General features: G+C 34.9%; 1 protein-coding gene across 3 annotated transcripts in view; it reads right to left on the bottom strand.

Moving 5' to 3' along the window:
• The window catches only part of ATP2C1 (ATPase secretory pathway Ca2+ transporting 1), a 51930-nt gene that overhangs the window by 7299 nt on the left and 28637 nt on the right, over positions 1-15994 (bottom strand). For all 3 annotated transcript variants that reach the window (XM_062569409.1, XM_062569410.1, XM_062569411.1), the window contains 13 exons: positions 15767-15835; positions 14633-14708; positions 14232-14298; positions 12961-13085; positions 11679-11776; positions 9954-10049; positions 9752-9841; positions 8193-8297; positions 6404-6560; positions 4799-4969; positions 3078-3175; positions 1348-1398; positions 415-581 (listed from right to left, as the gene is read on the bottom strand). In XM_062569409.1, the coding sequence (XP_062425393.1) occupies positions 415-581; positions 1348-1398; positions 3078-3175; positions 4799-4969; positions 6404-6560; positions 8193-8297; positions 9752-9841; positions 9954-10049; positions 11679-11776; positions 12961-13085; positions 14232-14298; positions 14633-14708; positions 15767-15835 (1370 nt within the window). The remainder of the gene's footprint in view (positions 1-414; positions 582-1347; positions 1399-3077; positions 3176-4798; positions 4970-6403; positions 6561-8192; positions 8298-9751; positions 9842-9953; positions 10050-11678; positions 11777-12960; positions 13086-14231; positions 14299-14632; positions 14709-15766; positions 15836-15994) is intronic.

Raw genomic sequence — 15994 nt, 5'->3', positions numbered from 1 at the left:
TTAACACAAATGCATATGACCTCCTTTGTTATTTATATCTGATCTATGTCAGTAGGTACTGCTAACACAACAGGCAGCAATACAGTGCACAAAGGCCAAAGTAGAAAAGCTCTGTATTTGCAAATATGTTCTTATATTAACATACATAAAGGCAGAAATATTTTGTATTTGGCCACTGTGCTATTATCTTCCCGGGCTTTTTCTTTTCTCTCTCTCTCTTTCTCTTTTTTTTTTTTTTTTTTTTTTTAAAAAAAAAAGACAAGACTGTCATAGAGGTAACTACCATAAAAATCACTTACTTACCTGAGAACTCATTAATAACAGCTACAGTTACAAGTTCAAGGAACTTCTCATTTTTAACACAGGCCACATTAAAATTATTTAATACAAGGTATCTATATTAATCCAACGTACATTATTGTCTGAAAATCATCATCCACAAGGATCATATCTGCTGCCTCTTTACAAACATCTGTTCCAGTTTGCCCCATTGCCACACCAATATCTGCAGCCTTCAGAGCAACAGCATCATTCACTCCATCTCCTGTCATAGCTACTACTGCGCCATTATTTTGCAGTGACTAAAGAAAGAGAAGAATTTAAATCATTTACTGAAATAACCCATCCTATGTAATTATTCAAGACACAAGCTTTTTTCAAAATTTTTATAACTCTATGATAAAATTCTTAAAAAATAAATAAAATGCAGTTGTTTATCCTAATGAACCTTTTACAGAAGATTTAAGGTTAAATATGAAGACATATTCAGATAGTCTAAAGTTAGGATATACTAAAACTGCATTTAAGTCAAAAAACTCTTAGAAAATGACACAAAGAAAGCATTGTATTTAAACATTATCTTCCTCTTATATTTCTCAATATATTCCAGCTGTCCCATGTTTGACTTCCTTCTCTTTATTGTTGCCTTTCTGATTGTTCCAGTTGTTACACTGAATGTCCCTCTTTGTCAGCTTCTTTTATTAGCTTCTGAATTGAGATATTACCTTAGACATGGCTTGAAATTCAGGCTTTTATGCTGTTCTCAAAAGCATCAGAAATATGCTCTCTCAAGTTCCTAGTCAATTCAACTGCTACGTGACACAATCTCAACCAACCCCTGGCCCCTGACATAGAAAAAAAAGCATGATGTTTCCTACCAGCAGCTTCATATGCCTTCTGGACACTACATATTTTCCCAGGTAGTATTTTCAAATATGCTTCTCTTTCAAATCAAATGCATTTCAGGTTTCACCTTGACACATTGTAGCCCATTATAATTTAAGTAATAGCACCACAAAACAGCGCCCACAGTAATGGTCCTATGTTCCAGCTTCTATTGAAACATACCTTTATAATTTTCAATTTATGTCGGGGACTGGCTCTGTAGAATACTGCAACCTGTTAAAAGCACAGTGAGCAAATGGTGAAAATGAGAGCTTGGTACTGCAAAGTTAAGAAGAAACAAAAATATTTTCAAAGTCCAACTATGCCTCATTACATCCAAAGTTGAAGCATCAGTGAACTGTGTTTCTACTAGGGTAATATCATTCACTTCAGAGAAGATTCAAAGTGTTACCTGGTAAATAAAGTTAGCACTACTGATTTTAAGGTACCTGAGTACACTCAGTTTTAAAAACCCTCTCAAGTCGTGAACCAGCTTGAGCTGTAACATCTTGAACTGCTGACCTCCCAGTCTAAATTTATGAAGGCAATTGCCATGCTGATTCTATAAATAATCTCCCTTTTCTTGTTGCCAGTACTACTAGCAAGCTACCCAGGACATTTTAATTTACTATTTTATGTAGCATGGCATTAACACATCAAGGTTTTAATGTTTATTAATAAAGAATCTAGTTTAGAATGAGTTAGTATTTTTCAGTATTTTGTGTCTCTGATGTACTCTGTAAATTAGAATTGCAGTAAGTGGAGTTTTCAATAACATTCCCTATTACCAGTATTTCACATCTATTTCTTTTCAAGAAGCAGGATAAGGGATTAGACTTCTCAGAAGCCACATTAGACGATATACAAATTTTATAATACTACTGGATAGTTTTAATGAATTGCTACTATGCTTTTTAATAAATTTCTGGAAAATAATATGGGTCTCAGGTCAAACATAGATCATGCAGAAAGTAACTTCTGTAATTATTTCTAGTTATTTAAGGAAAGTCTATAAGAATAAATAATACCAAATAAAACAGAAATAAGCATCACAGTTTTTTTTTTTTTTTCTAACTTTGTTAGTAACCAAGGAAAAAGACCCAATTCTGAGAGATGTACTTGTGTTCACTATAAACACACTTGCTTCTTGATTGCAAATATCAGCTTTTCCTGGATTACATCAGAATGCTGCAGTATAATTTTGCAGACTTCTGCAAACAGAGAAGCATTCTGAAGAATAAACTTTGCAACAAAGCCAAGTTTGAACCTCAGTTACATTTGATTATTACTTCATATTTACAACTACGTCATTTCTTAAGTTATTTAGTCATTTCATAAGTATTAAGTAGCCAAATTAACAAATAGTCCATTTTCGATATTCTTAGCCAATGGTCTGAGATCGATTACCAGTCACTAAAGACAAAGACAGCTCCTTTTTTGAATTACAAAAGACAGACCACTTGTGAACACGTGATTTCTAAACTTATACATACAGACTACTCAAATGAGAAGAAAAGTGACTTTAACATAAAAGATGGTGCTCACTGAAAATGAAAGGTGGTAAAATAAAAAAAGAAATTCTCAGTGCAGGAACTGAAAGATAAACTGAACATGAGACACAAAGGTAATGAACTCACTAGAAAGATAATCTTGTAAGTTAAAAGAAATAAATCCTCATACAGCCATTCATCAAACTAACAGAACAAAACGGGTTGTTTGATCTGAGACAGCTTCCGTATTTCTGCACGAGAAGCTTCAGACTCTGATAATTTCCTGCATCACTTTTTTTTTCCTATTAGAACCATGTTGTTAGAATGTCAGAAGTTACATTTTGGTTTTTTGCAAATAAAAGCATTTTTCAATATAGAATACTTAATGAAAAGCAGTAAAGGATATAGTATATCAAAGCATACCTTTGGTGTTATTTGAGAAAGCTGCTGAATATCCAAATCATCTATTTCTTCTCCAGATATTGCCTGTGAATTTTTAGAATATAATCCCAGGCGGCTAGCTGAGGAAAAAAAAATAGTACTATAATAATTTAACTTTATTTAAAATCATTAGGCAGCAAAATTTTGTTTTTATGCTTATTAATTCCTGCAGAATTTCATAGAATCATAGAATCAGTAAGGTTGGAAGGGACCTCTGGAGATCATCTAGTCCAACCTCCCAGCTCAGCAGGGTCACCTAGAGCATGTTAGACAGGGTTGCATCCAGGCGGGCCTTGAATATCTCCAGAGAAGGAGACTCCACAACCTCTCTGGGCAACCTGTGCCAGTGCTCCTTCACCCTCACAGTGAAGAAATTCCCCCTCATGTTCAGGTGGAACTGCCTGTGGTTCAGTTTTTGCCTGTTGCCTCTTGTCCTGTCACACGGGACAACTGAAAAGAGTTTGTCCCCGTCCCCTTGGCACCCTCCCTTCAGGTACTTGTACGCATTGATAAGATCTCCCCTCAGGCTTCTCTTCCCCAGGCTGAAGAGGCCCAGCTCTCGCAGCCGTTCCTCACAGGGCAGGTGCTCCAGCCCTCTGATCGTCTTTGTAGCCCTACGTTGGACTCTCTCCAGTAGCTCCATGTCTCTCTTGTACTGGGGAGCCCAGAACTGGACACAGTACTCGAGATGAGGCCTCCCCAGGGCTGAGTAGAGGGGCAGGATCACCTCCCTCCACCTGCTGGCAACACTCTTCCTAATGCACCCCAGGAGACCATTGGCCTCTTGGACACAAAGGCACACTGCTGGCTCATTTCAGATTTGAAAAGCCTACAGCAGTACTCTCTTATTTTGATTCAGTATACTGAAGGAAATAAGCCGAACTCAAACATTCTATCAAGTCTATTCTAATCAGATACTTCCTCCTTAACCTTTTTGCAGGTCATAAGGTCTCATTGTGGCCAGTGCCACATGAACATAAAAGCTCACTCCTTTCTAAAGGATTCACAGTTCGAAAATAACAAGACAAAAAACAAACACAGAGATAAAGCAAATAACAAAAAAAATGAAAAGATATCCTAACTGTGAAAGTTCTGCTAATTTGGGGATGTACTTCTTGCTTGCACTTGCAACTTTTTAAAATCATTATCTTGTACATAAAGAATCCATATTCTAGTTAAAATATCTGTATTTTAAGATACTGTATTGTAAAAAGAAGTTAAGTAGCTTATTTAAACATTTATTAAAAGCACTTAAGCTTCAAACTTATATGGAAAAATTGAGTCAAAGCATTTAAAGGGTCATATCTATCCCAAATGCTCACTGTCAGTGGCTATCCTAGTTTCTCCCTGTTGCCATAAGATACGCATCCAATGCGGGGAGTGAAAATATAAGAATCTAAAGTTAAGCATGTAGTATAGCAGAATACAGCAAACCTGATACATATCATTTCAAACAGGAAATCTGATACATAAACCGAATCAGAAAAACTATAACTACAGCTCAAGCTGAAACGACTGAAGTATCACTTCAGACTTTCTTGCCCCTCACACACACACAGTTCCACGGTGTCACCTACAGACTGTATGTATACGAGGTTAGTATATCTAGAATTCAGATGTTGAAGACTTAATATCCACAACATTTTATAACAATTAACTAGGTGATTGCCAACACCGAAAACAAGTCAGTGAACAATTCATACCAATGGCAATTGCAGTCTCCTGTGAATCTCCAGTAATCATTTTTATTGCAACTCCTGATGTGATAAGCGTAGTAACAGCTTCTTTTACACCAGTCCGTGGAGGATCAATTATTCCCACAAGCCCCAAAAAAGTCATCTGTCCTAACTCAGGACCGGAAGCTAAAGCCAGAACTTTTAAGGAACAAAGAAAAGTAAGTTAATATTTGAAAATAAAATTTATACCAATGCTAATACTCGTTTTCCAAAATGAAAACTAATAACATACATATTATAACATACTAATAACATACTAATAACAACATAGATGTTAGTATATTGACCAAAGGCTTTGATGCTAAATACATTTGAGTAAATTCATTTATCTGGGTATCCTACCTGAAATGAACCTATCACAAGCAGATGTTTAGAAATAAGACCTAAATGAATTAATAGACTAGGACAAAGCAAAGGACAAAGACTTCAAATTCTTATTAATCCACTAGCAATTTCTGTTATATTCAGTATTTAGAATAGTCTATTTTCATATATTCCTTTCTTCTAAAAAATATCTACCAACTCTACCTATTTCAAATTTTAAAGAAAATTTTCCCATTTGTTTTCAGATGAAACTGTGTATATTTTCACCATTTGGAAAGAGAACAGCATCTCCATTTGTGGTTTCTGTGTACATGCACAGTCTTCTATACAACAATATGAAAGGGAGACCAGTTAATGTTTTAATTTTTAATTTAGCAGATTTTATCAAGTACATGCTAAATATTTTCTTAGATTACTTTCACAGTAGGAATCTTAATTTCAATTTATTTAAATGATATTATAGTTGTAAAAGGAGCAAATTCACTTTTTTGAAAACATAACATGACATTAGGTATTCTCTTTGACAGTGAGTGGCCTGAAGGGAATGCAGAAACAACCATCTGAACAAAATAAGCACAAATTGCTACCGCTCCTGGTACAATGCCGTTTCAATTTCTATTAATTTGAATCACAGGATTTCATAAGTCATACTACCCATGCCTTCACATTTAACAGCTTTGGATGGACTTAACAGTCAGACATAACAGTTTGCATCTATACTTTCTTTTTACAGAGACCAATGAAGATAGCCATGTATCTTGCATAATACCTGCCTGCAATCCACCTCCTCTCAATCACCTTGTGAAAAAAAAACTTTCAGTTTTATTTGAAAACTCTGCATAGCCTGTTACAATTAAAATGTAATCCTAATAACATCTTCTGACCCACAATCTGTTATGCTGGCCTAACTCACAAGGATACCATGCACCAAAATAAGAGAAATGGATGCATCTTGGTACTATTCACTCAGAAAAAAAAAAAAAAAAGAGGCATGGAAGCTATTAAGTCACAGTGTACTGTTCTGTTGTGATGGTCATATGCAGGAGGAAAATTAATTGTATTATTATACAGCCCTTAAAATCACAGCACCCGTTTTACACTTTCCTCTATTTTAAAGTAAAACTGGTCAACCCAATGGCTCTCCTCCCAAATGTTTGTTTCTTAGTTTGAGGAAAAAAAAAAAAAAACACAGAACAAGCAAGCAATGACATTAAAAAAAGTTATTCCAAGACACTGAAATGGTCTTACCCCTAAGTCCTGCAGAGCCCATAGATGTCTTCTCATGCTGGTATTGCTCTCTCTGCTGCTGTGCAAGAGGTAGGATCTGCCCCTTGCAGTTATATGATGTACAGTACCTAATGACTTGTTCATAAGCACCTTTCATAAAGCAAACCTCTGGTTTGTCCTAAAAGGAAAAGAGAATTGTCATGTGCACATGCATTCGTGTGTATACATGTAAACATAAATATATATATATACACACACACACCAGTATACATATATACACACACACACACACCAGTATACATATATATATATACACACACACACACACGAGAATGACATTTGTATCTATACTTTCCAAAAAGTCTTCAAAACACATAATGCAAATCAAAATTAAATTAAGAGATTGAGAAGGTTTAGAAATATCCCTCTATACAGTGTACATTCAAGAGTATTAACATCAAAAACAAGCTAAAACTAGTATCCCATTTCACTAGACCATGTCATACACAGCAGACACTGGGGTCAATTTCTTTATTATCTCAAGAGATTAAACAAGGAACAGAAAGAAAATCTACACAGAACTTCAGGCCTGAAATGACATCTAGCTCATCATCTGACCACCTTTTTCTTGCATAGATCGTTAAACATGACCTTCACCCTTGAACCAAACACCTAGCAACTTGATACATTTCTCAGAGAGCCATCCAGCCTTGATTGCTTCAAGAGATTGAGAATCCACCACTTACCTTGTATATTTATTCCAATGGTAAATCAACTCATCTGTACCCTTCCCCTCTTTCCCCTTAAGATGTGCAGCCTCAGTTCAATTCTCAATCACTTATTATATCAGTCTTTTAAAAACGTTGATATCAAAACCAAATGCAATGTTCTTGCATCAGACACAGTAAAACTTTACACAAATAAAAATCACTTAATTCCCACTCAGTACTCTTTATACAGACAAGAGATTATACAATCATATTCTCTATACAGATAAAAGGACTCAAATGCTTTACCTCCAAAGCAGAGTTTACTCTGATACTTGAATACTGTCAGCAAGTTATTTTTATTGGTCACAAATACTAGGAAATTTTTAATAAAGCCAAAATCTGGGCTTCTGTAGCACATACTATTCAGAATGCTCCAATTACCAGACTAGTCAGAAAACAGGAATTATGTAGCAAAAACCATTTGTAGTAAAAATATTCAGCTTACTCTAAGTGAAGTACGTGTGTGTGTGAAAGCAGTAGAAGAAACAATGGAAAAGAGGTTAAAAGAATGGCCTATATTGACAATATAGAACACTGGTGACAGCAAAAAAAAAAAAAAAGAAAGAAAAAAAGGTCGCTAAACACTGAGGAATGTGCTGGCAACATCAAAATCAAAAAGCCTCTGTTTTCAAACAAAAGAAAGCTTAACTAAATATCTACGCATCTTCTTGCTCTTAATTCATTATGTAACTATGCAGTCCTGAAAGAGCAGAAGATTTACAGAATGGGTTTAGATATTTGAGGGGGAGGGAAAAGGAAGAAAACAGATATATATTCAAAGTCTAGGATATCAAAATACTGAAAATAATTTCCCAGTGTGCCTCTATAGAAAGAATTTCTTGTGATTCTCAGCCATTCTTCACAGCTTGAAACTGAAACTAGATCTACTATCAAACCATAATCTCAAGACTGTGCACTGCACTGCTAGCTTCTACTAACCTCTGCAGCAAAGAATGAACACATTCATTAGCATTCGTAACTGTTCTACAGAAAGCAGCACAATACAGCCAATATACAATGAAACAGTGACTGAAGTTTACCTGCTGTGTTCTGTGGACACATTTAACAGCCATCCATTTTTGCTCTGAGCTGAAAGGATATTCAGCCTTCCTTATGTAGTCCTCCTGGAGTCCATCTAAACCCATCTGTATAAAACAGAACAAATACCATAATATCAGACCTCCTGTGCTAAACAGCTAAACAATTTGTTGGACTTTTTGAGATGAGTTGGTTAAAAAAAAAAAAATCATTACTTGGTTAAAAATCGGTGTAAGCTCCAAAGATGCTCTTGAGCATTCTGTTCCAGTTTAGAACTTCTGACAAGCTGGCAGTGAAAAAACCTGGAAGCTTCTTTCAGGCTTCAGCCTCAGTCAGATAATGTAAGATTATACAGTAACTTTGATCCAAGCATCTTTAAATACAATGTAGATTACAATCATCTTACAAACATAAGTCTTACAAAGTAGTTCTTAGTCTGACAAAACACACTATATCTACATAGCGGATGTAGTAGCACCAATGGATTTTTCTGTTATCTTGTTTCTATATAATTTCTCTGCTAACAGGCCTAGAAAATAACAGAAGACTGCAGCAAAATCCAGAGAGGGCAATCCACTGATCTGTAGTTCACAGGATCCATTCTGAAATGAGATTTTTAACTGTCAGAATCCACTAAATTTTTAAGCTGAAACTCACTGACCATGAAGACTCCAGACAAGTCAGAGAAAATGCATTTCCATTCCAAATGCTGTTCTTTCCCCACCCCAGCTGCAATTCACCTTCTATGCTCTAGCTTTAATCAAGTCCAAGAAAATTACATATGAAAGAAGCTGCAAAAGCAGCAGCCTGGTGCAAACAATTCTTAGTACTTAAATAGCTTCACAATTTAAGTATCACCTACCTCCCCGTCAGCAACAAATATGAGACATCCTCATTCTCTATTCCTATGTGCTCTTAGCAAAATAATATCACTCTTGTCCTTCCCAGTCAAAAATGGGAGGCTTAAAAGGAATCTCAGTAAAAAAATAAATACACCCTGTATCTCAGTTCCTTGGGGAAAGAAATATTGTAGTGTGTTCATCTTTTAGTATCTTTAAGTTTACTCAAAATTACAGAAAATCAAGTACTAAGACTCTCTGCCACACTTCTCAGTAGCTCTAACAGACGTATCACAGAATAAAAATAATACTTAACCAGAGTATTCACAATTCAAACTGCCTATGTCCAACATTTAAAAGCCACAAAAAGTAACAGTATATTTACTAATCAATTATCCACTTATTACTGCTGCTGGTAAAAAATTAGAAAAAGACAGTAATTAATATTCAATAGGTCAGTTAATACTGTTACTCTGCCTGCTACAAGCTAAGTGTGCAAAGTAAGTGCAATTACAGATTTGATTTCAATTTTAAATAACTTACTGAATATCTTCCTCATTTTTCACAATGCCCAAAGATTTTCAACAAGTAAGAAACATATACAAAAGATCAGCAGTTGCAATAAAAAATCTAGGAAAGTGAGGGAAAAAAGTAACTCTTCCCCCTCATTCTTACATACCTCCTACCTGCCAAAAATGAAAAAAGCAACATCAAGTACAAACCTTCATAGCAAGTGCAATTAAAGCTCCTTCTGTTGGCTTCCCCATTAAGGTGTTGTTCCTAATCAGAGCATCGTTGCACACACAACCAGCCTAAAAGATGAGGAAGGGAAGGAGAGAAGAGAAAACAGAACACAAGTAAATACCATACACAGCTCTTGTGCTAAGTCACTGATTAAAACACATCTCTGTGCCAAGATCTCACCTCAACGATTTTGCCGATGGATGGGTTGTTATAACCATGAATAACATCACCATCGAGTATCACTTCTCCAAACCTGTTATACCCTACTCCAGTAACCTGTAAGACAAACAGCCAAATGGAGTATAAAATGCAATGTTTACTGGGTTCATAAATTGTCTGAACTTCAGCTTTTTACAACAAAAAAAGGTAAAACAAGATCATTCGTAATGACTGATTTTACCCAGTATGAATGGAGTCTCCTACTCAACCTCTAATGTAGCAGATTGAGATTAAGGAATCAATATTCTAAAGATAACTGAATTCTTCAATGAAATACATTCGACACTAATTTTCAAATGTACTCAGAGATTTATATTTAGAAGAAACTAAACATTAGCAATTTTGTTCCTTGTCAAAAATAAAAAACACAGTGTACATTGTTTCCTTACTCTGCAAGGACATGCTTGCAGACTTCGGGGATTTTTTTTGTCCTTTATTTATTTAGTTATTTTTAATAGTGTAGAAGTTTCTAATTTCTTCCTCCTATCCTCACTCATCCTGGTTAATAATGCATACCTCTGCAGGGGAATGGAAATATGGAGCTGGAGTCCTACTTTCATCTAGGAATAAGGAAGACAATCACAGTTTGGTAAACAGCCTCTCAGTTGATACCAAGAGATGTTAAAGGCTTTTTTTGTTTGTTTTTTTTTTGTTTTTTTGTTTTTTTTTTTAATGTATAATATGTAGGCATCCCATCAAGATCTTAAAAAAAAGAGTTCAGGTTTACAGTATAAGTACCTAATATATTTGACAGACATTTCAAATTCTCTTTCAATTACAAAAAAGGAAATGACTTTACTTGTATGTAAACTAATTATGTTAGCAGTGAAATATGTATATTTCTATAGATTTCTAAGAGAGAATAAATATTTGAAGTATAAATAAGCACAGGTAAGTATCAGGAAAGAGTAAGAAAGGATTCCAACATTCATTCTTACAAAAGTCAATGACAAGACCTTCTGTTAGCTGTGAGGTGAATAAAATCCTGAATTAAAACAATTTGGGAACTTAAGAAATTGTTTAAAAATACACTCACATAAAACTACACCTCATTTCACATCTTGCTTCTTATTCATTACTGCTACTTCTGCTTTTCTTCTTTTTTTTTGCATTTACTTCAGGCTTCATAGCAACTCCCCAACCTCAGCAACCAAATGTCTTGCTCCTACTTTTCGTAATGAATGGAATTTGAAGTAACAATGATAGTAGGCTTGGAATGAAGGGCTCACACAATACATTAAAGCTTTTAGCCAAAAATTGGATACTTTATCTATTCTAAGTATTCCTAATATGCAAGTTTATTTTTCACACTTGTAACAGCAAAAAAGTAGCCTTACTTTCCATACTGAAGAAAAATGCCAAATCTTTCAGTTTGCCTCTGTAATGAATCTCACCATCTGCCTTTTATTATATGTTACGGCCATGAAGAGCAATATTAACATTACCTATTATACTAATAATTCTGTATTATTCAAGCCTTCCGTGATTACATCTGAGACAAAGGCAGAAATACTGACTGAATGGACAAACAGGATTAGCCAGAAGCTGAGAAATCAAGACTTGCTACAACAAATTTACACTTCCTTAACTTGCACTTTACCTGCCGTACTCAGGACTATTTCAGCTGATACAATCTATAAACGAAGAAGTAAAAGTGCAAATTAAAGTAACAATCTCACTACATACCTCAGCATGCTGCCCATCTGAAGTAAAAATATGAGTTACAGTCATTTCATTCTTTGTGAGAGTTCCAGTTTTATCTGAACAAATTACATTACAACAACCTGGAAGAATCAATTAGTAAAATGATCATTGTTAAGAACAATTTGAGTAGCTAATGAGGACAGAAATATCCAAGACAAAAAAAAAGTCTAGAAATACTGCAACTGTTAATGTTAAATCTCATCATCTTTTTTCACCAACAGCCAATTTGCAACTACTTATAGATATGTAAGGTTCTTTTTTTGGATTTATTAGACAAAGTTCTAAATACACAAATAGTCTGAAATGCTCCTACTCCTACTCATTATCTCTTTATTTTTATATTGCTATATCTCTCAAGTCTCAGACTCCCAGTGAGAAGGAAACTTAAGACCCTGCTTTACAGCAGTTATTCTTTATCAAAAATGGTAACTTACTACTAAAACTACGATTTTAGTGAGACTGAAAAGATTTTAGAAGTGCGAAATTCGTATATGCTGTTTTAACTCAGAAAAAAAAATCATCTTGAAAGTGTTGCAGCTTCTTGACATATTTCTGAATGCTTGCTGGTATTGCCAAACCGATAGAAAACCTTCCAACACTAACAAAATACAGCTAGAGAAATTTGAAAATATTTTATTTCTATCTTCAATATAAGAAAAGTTAAAATACAGCAGAAAAAATTATTGTGTGTCTAGAGTGCTACATGTTTAATGATTGAAACTGCATACAGAATATTTTTAAACTTTAACATTTTTAAGTTTCAATAGAAACAGCAAGACTGAGGGCACATACTGATTACAAAACTTTTCTAATACTCGTATTTGTTTCCAAACTATTCCTAAATTTATGCCAGAAAGTTAGTTTAAAAAACGTTTCATGTTATTTAATCAAAACCTCTTAATAACAAGCTAAAATTTTCACTATTTTCACTGTTCCACTGTGAACAGAGAGTAGTCCATAGATCCTTTCACACATGCAGTTTAGAGAATTGCTAATGTGATATGCTATTAACCAACAAACTCCAATAGGTTACAACTCAGTTCAAAAACTGAGCAGTCATAGGGCCCACAAATATGTAACTGATTCTTAACTCTTTGTGTAAAATGCATTCAATTTAGAAATGGTGTTTTTAAAGTACTACTATTTTGCTAGCAAAACAAAAAAAAATGCTCGTTTAATGCTATTCATTAATAAATACCTTCAACTTTGTGTTAATTTCCTAACATTGATATCAAAGTAGTATCCTAAGTTAGTCTGGTCATACCTAAAGTTTCAACAATAGGCAGTTTTTTCACAATAGCCCTTTTCTTGACCATTCTCATTACACCAAGGGCCAGCGTCACTGTTACCACGATCGGTAGTCCTTCAGGGATTGCAGCTACTGCCAAACTGAAACAAAAGTAAATATACAAATCTTGCCTTAGAATGTCATACATTAATACACAGTAAAGATATGTTTACAGTTAAAAAGTTTTTTGGGGGTAGCAAGGTTAAAAGTGCAAGGAAGCAGCTGCCATTTGATTCTCATCAATGTATCTTTCATTCCAAAAAACACATTCTGAAGATAGCAACAGTATGCGACAACTTAGATGCTTCTACTCATTATTTGTGCAAAAGTATGAAGAAAGCTTGAGGGAAAAAAAAATCAATTTTAAGTCTGTTTTGCACACAAAATACTAAATAGGACTGTGTAAAGCAGCCCAGATTGCAATGAATATGGGTAGTCAGCACTGAACAAGTCTGTCTGGAAAATGCTACCACTTAAGTGACCAGTGATCCACAGCTGTTACTTCCAGATCATAATACGGCAGTATGTTAAGTTTTGAATAGCACTGAAAGCCCTTCGGAGACACCTCCTCGCCTCCCCAAACCTCACACAAAACACACCATCAGAAGCGCTGGTAATAGTGTAAATAAGATCATGATAACTCGTTACACAATGCTCAAAGATGCAGTTCAAGGAGCTCACTGCTTTGATGAAAGTCTCTATAGTCTGATCCTGTCTGTTTCTTGAAACAGAACTGTCCTATGTGCTGTCCATGTAATTAACACAATCTGCAATGTCTCTGAGAGTAAAACTAGATCATCTAAATGCAGGTTTATTCTCAACAGACAAGACCCTGGGATTAAATTTCTGTAACATTCTAGAAAACAAGCTAATGAACTACTATATGATGGAAGACTTCCAGTCACTCCAAATTTTGTCTAATTCCACTTATAAAATTACATTTTCTTTATTTACTCAGTGACGGAAATTTAAATTACATAACTTTGTTCATTGTCTGTTTACCAATCTTCCAAAAACTACTCAGAAATCACCACATAACTGCATGGTTTGAGAGACTGGGAAGTACATACCATATCATTAAAAAGAACATGAACAGCCATTACCTTTTTACAGCACAAAGCCAATTTTTGTTTTATGTCACCTATCTGAACTTAAAAGTAGAGTCTGTGTGCAAGCATGTATCATTAGCTTTCAAATACTTAGTTAGGATGAACTATGCTATTTATATACAACAAAAAAAATCTTACCTCACACCAATTGTGAACATATCAAGGATATGCTTTCCTTGCAACCAGCCAACCAGCATGATAATCCCTATAAACAAAACAGTTGTTTTAACAAATACCAGTACATGCTGTAGCTTAAAAAAAATATTAAAAAAAAAAAACTCACAACACACACACCCTCAACCAAGCTTATCACAATGCTATTACAAAGATCTAAGTTTGGGAGCTCAGCAGTATTTTTGTTTCCCTCACTTTTGGAGCATGGCAAAACTGAAGAAAGTTGCAGCCAGCCTAGTCACACAATCATATTAGTCGGGAGGTGCTCACTTATGCTCATCTTGAAGAACAACACAAGACAATTTAATGGGGAAGATATAGGGATTACATCATAATCTATAATTATTTTATGTAGATTCTCTTACCAATTATACCAAAGGAATATAAGGATAGCTGTTTTCCTAAGAGATCCATGCTCTTCTGCAGAGGTGTCTTTGGAGCCTTGGTGAAAGATAAACATGAAACAGTTAACAAGCACATGTTAAATAAGCATAAATTTTATCAGAATTTTTTCCAAGTGTGCAAATTTCAAGACACTGTCAGTGACTAAAATGCAGTTATACTGTATTTTTACTTTCTGAAAACACAGGGCTACTTTGTTCCACTTTTTTTTTTAAATGTAAATTGCTCATATCTTTTTTCTTGTTCTGTTTTTCATCAGCAATTATACCTTTTATAATACAAATACTGCACATAATCATATTTTCTTCACACATCTATTAATGTGGTCTCCTCTCCAGGTGACTGGATAGCAGCATTCCCCCGAAAGATGGTAGTGAGGCATTACAGGTACTAGCATGAACTCCTGGCTGGCACACACACAACAATATCTAGTGCTCTTATTTGCTCTGTTTTGACAGATTTCAGATATATGGCTGGGAGTACTGCGTACTGTACCAGATCTTGCCCTGACAGCTGTAGATAAGACCGTCACCTTATGACCCTACTTTGGTCAGGAAGCCAAAGAGGAGGCTAGAAAGCCCTACAAACACATACTCAAGAGTCTGCCTTTTCACGTGGGCCTGAGAACTGCAAAAGACAAAATCATGGTGGCAGTTTGGTATCCACAAGTCAAAGGAACCTTGGAAGGATAAGGCAGAGACCATGAAGCAGCAGAAGGCACATGCATCACCCTAAAGTATGTTCCTAATCAAGGGAAAATCTAGTCCTCTGTGTGCAATGTACAAATCTGCCATGCAAATCCCTCCCTTTTTCCACTTGAAAAATACACTTGCCCAAATTGTAATGAAATTTCTTCCATCCCTGAATAGGTTCAGAACATTATTCAACAGTTAAATTATCCATAGCTGACCTAAAAAATATTATTGCACAGAATTCAATTACAACTTTCATGTTTAAGAGCTTGTTTCACTAGAGGAAAGAAGAAAGGTAAATAGTAAGAACAGCATAATTAAGTTTAAATTTCTAAAGAATAAACCAACTCAATCTCAAAAATACAGAATTTTAATGAAGTTTACAACTGCACTCTTCACTCTTACCTCTTCTGCTTGCATCATTTTGAAAACCTCCCCAAATTCAGAGTTTTCTCCTGTTCCAATAACTATCCCCTAAAAAAAAAGGCAAATTAACTACGAAGTATAATCTTTTCGTTAATGATGATTCCTGATACTTTGACTCATATAGTCAAAGAGCTCAAATACAGCTCAAATAGTAAGCAGTCTGCTGTGAATTTCTTTAACTTTATTCATAAATTTACCTCTTGGCAC

Source organism: Rhea pennata, chromosome 2 (assembly GCF_028389875.1).
Source record: "Rhea pennata isolate bPtePen1 chromosome 2, bPtePen1.pri, whole genome shotgun sequence".
In the NCBI taxonomy this organism is placed as follows: domain Eukaryota; kingdom Metazoa; phylum Chordata; class Aves; order Rheiformes; family Rheidae; genus Rhea; species Rhea pennata.
This window is presented reverse-complemented; position numbering and strand designations above follow the sequence as displayed.